The sequence below is a fragment of the Geospiza fortis genome, unplaced genomic scaffold, assembly GCF_000277835.1.
Source record: "Geospiza fortis unplaced genomic scaffold, GeoFor_1.0 scaffold12, whole genome shotgun sequence".
NCBI lineage: Eukaryota > Metazoa > Chordata > Aves > Passeriformes > Thraupidae > Geospiza > Geospiza fortis.
This window is the reverse complement of record NW_005054323.1, coordinates 5,593,305-5,601,808: the sequence shown is the minus strand read 5'-3', so window position 1 is coordinate 5,601,808 and position 8,504 is coordinate 5,593,305. Positions and strand designations below refer to the sequence as shown.

Below are 8,504 nucleotides of genomic sequence, written 5' to 3'. Positions count from 1 at the left end.
TGAGTCTGAATATGGAAACACACAAACAGAATGGTTGGATGGTGATCCAAGTATGAGATACATGTGAGTCCTCTTCACTTAAAAATGTCTTGGCTGACCATTTCACATAGTGATTGGACCTAAACCTTCCATAAGTGTAAGTATCCTGATAAATGAAACATCTTGCAGAAGGGGTTTAAATAGAAGCAAAAAAGAGAAAAATTATTTCCATTACTGTATATAAGCTTAGTAAGTGTTGCAAATGTATCTTTGTCTTTCCCCCCACTACTGTTTGCTTAAAAGGGTATTTTTTGTAAATGTGAATGTCTAACAGCAAATGTGTTGAACAAGGTGTCATGTAGGATACTAAATTAAGGCTTTCAGTTTGGAGTACAGCAGTACTCACAAATATTGCAGCATTTCAAGCAAGTGTGAGGGACAAAAAAGTGGAAGCCACAAAGGACGGTTTGGAAAATCGTGTTGCAAACTGTAACCTTGAAGAAAATGTCTCCACATTAGCATTGATATGTCACACATATGCAGTGTGACACTGAAAAAAGTGACTGAACCTTAAGAGATTTAACACAAAGCATGTTCTTTGCCCACAAGTTTGAATGCTGGCATTGAATTTTTCTTAGTCACTTCTTTTTCTCCAAGTCAAAATTCTCTCTGTGCTATCATGGAAACCAATCCCAGCTATCTTTGTTCTTTGTGATAGATGAGTAATGCAATGACTGACTCTCACAATTAACAGACAAATATCATGTATATAGGTTAAGAAAAGTTTTATAGATTTGTAATTATGTTTTACCCCCTTGTGTTGTTATCCAGGGACAGCTGGGGTTGGGACATTTGTGAGGGTTGGCTTGTCGCTATGGCAAACAGCTGACCTCCAATCAGGATTTGAGGAAGTAAACTCCACCACTGGACAGCAAAGAAGGAGTCAATGGGCAGAATTTTGGGAGAGGCAAAAGGTTAAAAGGTGAAACCTCCGTTGTGTTGGCGAGCACATGTTGGGAAAAATCCTTTGTTCCCAGCACCATAATATTTTCTCTATTCAGTCTTGTGTTGTATTTTTGATAAAGTTTAGTAAATCTTCCTAAATTTATGAAAAGTGCGTAACTATTTCTCACGTGCTTTAAAATAAGGCTGAAATCAATCAGCTTGAATATCTAAGGAAAATTCAGAAATTCCATGAGTTTGTGGCTGCTATCTTAATTAAGATGTCTGCCTTCATATATCTTGTTAGATGCACATGAAAGTAACAAATGACTGAATCTTTTTGGATAACCAATGTTTTCTTTGTTGGATGAGCAAACACTTTGTAATCAGTGGAGAACTCACTTTGTGGTCCATCTTTGAGATGGATTTGGTCCTGACAAGAAGCTTTCCACGTTAAACCAGTATGTATTCCCATTTGACTCCCAGATACAAGCCTATGATCTGGATATCTGTGGCCTGCAAGCTTACTCTAGATGATTTTCACACTTCTTTTTTGTAAGGCATTGTGTAAAATTTTCAGACACGTGATTCAGTAACGATACTGATTCTCACCTTTAATGTGATTCAAAGAGGTTTGCCTGTCTAATGGATTTCTGATGTCAGTGACTTTCCATTTGTCAGACCGGGAAACAAAACTCCTTCCTGTTTCTCTTTTTGGAACTTTTATCATGGTTTTACAGGTTAGCCTCATCCCTGACATTTTTCTTCTACTCACACAATGTGTAATAGATTGTACTCACTGGTGGAGTATGCAGCTTCTTACTGTGAAGGGAAGTGCATATAGGTATCAGCAGAGCCTGTTTGAACCTTTATCAGCAAAATAGAATAGATTTTCTATATGGCATTTTGTTGCAGCTGTGTTCTTCCCAACTGAGTCTTCAGACACAGCTTTGAATACAGGTGCAATTTCTGTGGCTAATGTGCAGTTTGATAGACTAAAATACCAAGATGCTTTTCCTTACAGCAAATCTGAATTTCTTTCTATTAATAATTCTGTATTGATTAGCCATGCTTAAGCAGTAGTGTCTGGTTTAATGTCTTTCATGAAGTTTGGGGTTTTTTCTGACTAATTTCTCAATTATTTGCTGGCATCTGATTTGGTTTAAATTTGCAAGAGCTATGGTGAGCCATAAGCTTTAGGAAGGTAGTCATAGACCAGAGGAAAAAGAATATTCAGTGCTCCACAGTCAGCATCTACATGACTTCCTCAATTCACATCTGTAGTTTTTCTGCAGGCTCTTTTAAGCATCCAGTCTTCTGGGTATAGTATATAGACTGGTAAAATAAGATTAAGGTTTTCCTGAGTAATCTTCTGGGACTTTTGAAAGAACACAGTTTACTCTTCATCTTTGGCTTCTAATAATACAAAAAATTAGTGGTAGTTCTGTCAGATCTCTGACAGTGTCTCATCTTTAATAAAAAGATTTTTTTCTTTCCCTGGCTCTTTCTTTTTTGGAGTTGCTGTGAACTAATGCAAGCAAGATTGTAAAAAATCAAAATCGTAACAAACTTCTGAGGCAAAGCTTTAAAGAATCAAACTCTAGAGGAACTTCAAACGCAAGAATGGGACATTGCTGTGCTTAACTTTAGGAAGAAACACCAGTTTTGAAAAAGTCACTTCTTTTCATGCCTTTATATAGGGATATGAACTATAAGATGATACGTGTCAAAGTTTGATTTCTAGTTTCTAATAGAGTTTTCTTTGTATACTATCTTGAATCTATTTGAATGCTTTACATTGGATACCTGTCAGGTACAGCTGGCTCTTCTTTGGTTGTGGAGATCATAACTCTTTTCCAGTAGGCTAGACATACTGTCCTGTTTGTGAAAAGGAGCTGTTTCCCTTATTCCAGAGTTCATCAGAGGTGTCTGTGGCTGAAATGCTCAATTTTGCCAGTGCTTTTTTTTTTAATAGGCATGCTAATTCGACAAGTTAATTCTTCAGTGACTTGTGGCAATGCAAGCAAAGACAACATCTACAAATATTACTGTTTAAATGGAAGTGCTTCTACTTCAGACATCAAAAAAGTGATATATTGGCACTTCTTACAGATGTCTGCCTGCTCCTGCCTTCTTCACTTCTTCACATCCTGCATTTTGTTAGGACTAAGGCTTCTATACTTCTGGGATTTTGTGTTTCCTCTGGACCATGTAGCTTGTCTTGCATTTAGTGTCCATCATGTTAGCTCAAGAAGACAGAATTTTCTTTTGAAGAACTATACCAAAAACTGATACTTGTATATTCTGTTTGGGAGCATCTTGTTGCTTCAGTTTTTAATTTTTACATTACATCATTCAAGCTATTATTTGTTATTTTATTTTTCATCTTGAGACTGAAAAAAATCTAAGAGTTTTGGGGGCTTCCATTTGAGAGGATAAGTTAACCATTTTGATGGTGTTTTGCATTTCTGGTTTCAGCTGGAGTGAGGCTGTGATGAGCACTGTCTGAGCACCTAAACCATAGTTAGGTGCTCAGGAAATAAAATAAGACTTAGAAGTCAAATTCAGTACAGAGCTTGTGAATTAGTCTGTTGTGCCTGAAAACTTTACTCTCAGAATCACTGTTTTTATCTCAGTGTTAGCTGTGAGAATAGACACTTAAGCCAGTCAAAGACAGAAAAGTGTTTTTGCTCTTTAGGGTATGCAGTGAAATATTTTCAGTGAAATTTCCATTTCTTCATTTAATTTTTTTTAAATTACATTTTCCACTCTGAATGTTGTAATAGATACCTTCCTTACTGTTTCCTTTGTCTTCTGTCAAATTTAAAATAGAATTATTTTTAGACTTTTAAAATGTTTTAAAAAAGAAGTGAAATCCACATCACTTGTATTTATTATTGACTTTTAATAAGCTGGCAGTATTTTTGAGTAAAACTCTCCTATTAACAGATGTTCATCTGTGGGAGGGTGCTAAGGAGTCCTCCTTCAAAACTGAAGCAAGATGTAGTTTGCTAATTCTCTATTAAGGGCAAAAGGGATTTGGAGCTGATGTTTGGAAGACTATAAAGGGTCTTAATCCAGCTATTTGTGGCAGTCACAGTCACAGAATGGGTAAGGTGGGAAGGGACCACGGGGGGGGTCATCTGGTCCAACCTCCCTGTTCAATCAGGATCATCCTAGAGCACATGGCACAGGTTTGTGTCCAGACAGCTCTTGAATGTCTTCAGTGAGGGAGACTCCACAATCTCTCTGTTCAATCTGTTCCAGTGGCTGGTCATTGCACAGTAAAAAATTCTGCTTCATGTTCAGGTGGAGCTTCCTGTGTGTCAGTTTGTGCCTGTTGCTTTTTGTCCTGTCGCTTGGCACCACTGAGCAGAGCCTGGATCCATCCACTGACACCCTCCCTTCAGATACTCACAGACACTGATGAGGTCCCCTCTCAGTCATCTCTGCTCAAGGCTGAGCAGGCCCAGCTCCCTCAGCCTTTCCTCCCAGGAGAGATGTTCCTGTTCCCCCATCATCTTTGTCACCTCCACTGGACCAGCTCCAGCAGCTCTGTGTCTCTCTTGCCCTGAGGAGCCCAGAACTGGACACAGCACTCCAGATGTGCCTCACCAGGGCTGAGTAGAGGGGCAGGATCACCTCCCCCAGCCTGCCTGCAATGCTCTTCCCAATGCCCCCCAGGACACCATTGCCCTTCCTGACCACCAGGACACACTGCTGGCTCATGGACAGCTTGCTGTCCACCAGGAACCCCGGGCCCTTTTCCTCAGAGCTGCTTTCCAGCAGATCAGCTCCAGCCTGTGCTGGTGCCCAGGGTTCTTCTTTAAAGTGCAGGACCCTGCATGTGCCTTTGTTGAATTTCAGACAGTTCTTCTCTGCCCCTCTCTCCACCCTCTGAGGGCAGCACGGCCCTCTGGGGTATCGGCCACTGCTCCCCGCTCTGTGTCCTTCTCTGAGGGGGCACCTGCCCCTTCATCCAAGGCACTGATGGGGAAGTTAAACAATACCAGGCCCACTCTTGAATCTGGGGGGTCTCCATTTGTGACGGGCCTCCAACCAGACCCTGTGCCACTCATAACAATCCTCTGGGATCTGCCATTCAGACAGTTCTCAGTTCACCTCTCTGTCCCCTCATTCAGGCCCCACTTCCTAGTTTGTCCACAGGATGCTGAAGACAGCGTTGAAAGCCTTGCTGAAGTCCAGATAAACAGTACCCATTACTCTTCCCTCATCCATCCAGGTGGTTGTCCCATCATAGAAGGCAATCATTGTCTAAGCATGATTTCCCTTTGGTGAATCCATGCTGACTTCTCTGACCACTTACTTGTTCTCCATGTTGATAGAGATGGTGTCCAGAAGGAGGCACTCCATCACTTTTCCAGGGATTGAGGTGAGGCCTGACTGGCTAGTAGTTCCCTGGGTTCTTCTTACCCTTTTTGAAGACATTCTTAATTATGAGAATAATCTTAGCAGGATGAAAATATAGTAGCATTGTTTGTGATTTTTTAAAATTAAATATGTTAAGCAGATAAATTTTTGAAGAAACTTCTCTGTCTCATGTCTCATTTATGGAATTGTAGATGTTCTATTGATACCTCAATGTATTTCAGGACATACATAGTATAGTTATGTTACCACAAGTGAGCAAATAGTGGGGCAATAGGAAGAATATTTAACTTGGTTTATTTGCTTTCTGACCCTAGCTGATTATAAAAAATGCAGCACTAACATAATACTACATCAATTTACGAAACTAAATAGAAAATATTAATTTAATAATCCATATATGTAGAAAATGTTGTTATATGTGTTTCTTGCTATGAATTGTCACAGTTCCAAAGAAATTCAGATGTATCAGGTTGGAGTACAGAGTCGCAATATGCTTAATGAGTTGAATAAACCTAGTGTTGTATTATCTTCTCTCTGAACTTAAATATCCTCACAACGTACTTCTAGGCAGCTGCAGTGAAAGCAAAGCAACTGGAAGAAGACATTGAAGCAGAGAGAGCAGCAAATTTAGCATCCAATTTCACTTCAGAGATAATCCAGGTAAACTTTTTGTTAAATATTTCATAGAAGTTTACAGTAAAACAGTTGAGGAAGTGTGGAATAACTAATAACCAAAAATATGAAGAGCAGTTGCTCCAGTGAAAAACCTAAATAGATTTATTACAATAAGTGTCAAAATCATAACATGTATATATATATATATATATATATGTATATGTGTGTATATATGTATATGTGTGTATATATGTATATGAGGACAGAATAGAAGATATCTGCTTTTCAGGGACATTTAAAGTAATTAGAATAAATAATAAAATAAGATGTCATATTTGTAATTTTGAGAATTCCCACTACTATTTAAGCAGTTAGGGAAAAGGAAATGCTTCATAATAGTTAAGCACTATACTACTGTTTAAATATGCTGCCCTGTATCTTCTGAATGGCTTCTTAGAGAAATTTGGAGGCACAGTGCATACATACAACTTATCTAGGAGTGAGAGCATAATGTGTCCTGAAACTGCAGTTTCAAACACAGTTTCTCAGAGTACATTCCAGCTCCAAAATTATGATACTCGCAGTTGCCAGTAGAGATTGATTATATGAATAAATCTAGTGTATATACTTGAACATTAATTTTTTCTATCTGTATCACACAGAGTTATACTCAGTAAAAAAAAATATGGTTTAGTAAAAAAAAAGTTTGAAAAAAACCTAAATGATGATTTCTTAGTAATATTATATTAGTTAACAAACTTACTGGATTTCTGAAAAACTAAGCAAAAAAGAAGGGAGTTTGGTATCTTTTTCCCCCTATTTTCTGAGTAACAAAAATAGGCATTGCCATTCTTCAGCCAGTTATTTTCTTATTTTCATGATCTTCTGTATGTGCAGGCACTTAAATTTTAAAAGTGATAATTTAACTAGAAAAGATTTAGTTTGCTTAATTTCTTCTCTGTTTCTGCAACATACAAAGGAACTGAGAGGATAACATGCCTTAAACTTAGGGGCTTGGGTTTTATGGATGAATAACTGATAAAGTATTTTTCCTTGTTTATGTATATGAACAAGCTAGAAGTATGCTTTGTTCTGAGAGAAAGTATGGCCTTTATTGCTGGTCCCACTCTTCATGAGTCTATTTAAAAACTAGAATTTCCCTGGAAAGCTTCAGTATTAATAAGAACTGAAAATGTTCAGGCACTTCCAAATGAGAACAGGAGGGACTTTTCATTATCATATCTATTTGTCTCTGGTTTGAGTTTTATGTATTCTTACATTTTTACATGTGTTCAATGATTTTTACATGTGTATATGCTTCTATACCGAATTAATACAATATACTCTACTGTAAAGCAGAACAGACCATAGAAGATCATGTGTTTCCCAACTTGCTTTAATTGCTTTTTTATCACTTGGTGTAGTTAAGAATTCGAGAACTTGAAGAAGCCGTGCGTGTGGAAAAGGACAGACGAGAAGAAGCTCTTTCAGATTTAGAAATGGTCAAGAAAGAGTTCAAAGGGTTAGAATATGCATATGAGAGAGAAAAACACAATGCCCAGGAGAACTTGGAAAAACTCAATGTGTAAGTTTCCCTCTAAATTCATTGTAAAATGGCAGTAGACAGCTGGATTACCACTTACAACTTACATTTATATACTTTTCAGTCAGTATAAAACAACTAAATCTGATGCAATTTCCCAAACCAACCTGAAGTTCAGAACTTGGTGTTCCATTTATAACATTAATAACAGGTCCATATCAGTAACCATATGGGTAGGTGAAAAAAATAACTGATCTGTTACCAATTATTTGCCAAAGCAAAAATGTTGGAAATTATAGTTATGGCAGGGTCCTGTCTCCTGTGTACTTGGAAGAGTGTAGGAAAGCACACATGGCAGGGTTAGAACAGATTTTTTTCTTCTGTATATACTTACATTATTATGAAAATATTATTTTTCACTTCAGTGAGCTAGATCAATCTTCAAGACTTCTGTTGAGAAGTTGTGTATCAGTTTTAGTGGTGGATCTTCATTTTCAGCTTTTGAATGATTGTGGAAAGTGTTGACTAGCTAATGAAAATAGAAGAATGTATGAAGTGTATGAGAGCAGATGAAATTACCTGGGATTCCTTTCCTGCTCAGCATAGTATAGTGTGTCTGTGGTAAGAGATCTTTTTTGGAAGAAAGATTTTGCTCTATTTCCTGGGCAGATATAGGATACACTGTACTGAGTCTTCTTCCTTAGCTGAATAAAGTTGTTATTGGGATGAGAAAATATCAGGAAGAAGAATGGTCCTGGAAGACAGAGAACTTGAAGTTCATTAACTAACTTGGAGTACATGAAATAAAGGATGGTAGTTTGTAGAAATTGAGGAAAAGAGGGGCTTTAGAAGACATGCAGTGTGTGGCACACAGCAGGGTTGTGGGGAGAGAGAGGTAGTAGAATGTGTTGAAATCTTTTTCAGTTTGTGTCTCTTAGTTTAGGATTATGGGGGTCTGTACATAAAAGTATTTGTTACAGACTTGCTCATACAGGCAGTAGGGAAAAAAAGAAAAGAGTAAAAAGGGAAAAAA

General features: G+C 37.8%; 1 protein-coding gene across 1 annotated transcript in view; it reads left to right on the top strand.

The window, feature by feature from the left end:
• CCDC171 (coiled-coil domain containing 171) overlaps positions 1 to 8,504 on the top strand; it is a 135,818-nt gene that overhangs the window by 24,912 nt on the left and 102,402 nt on the right. Inside the window, 2 exon segments of the mRNA XM_031056875.1 lie at positions 5,881 to 5,973; positions 7,353 to 7,513. Of these exon segments, the coding sequence (XP_030912735.1) occupies positions 5,881 to 5,973; positions 7,353 to 7,513 (254 nt within the window).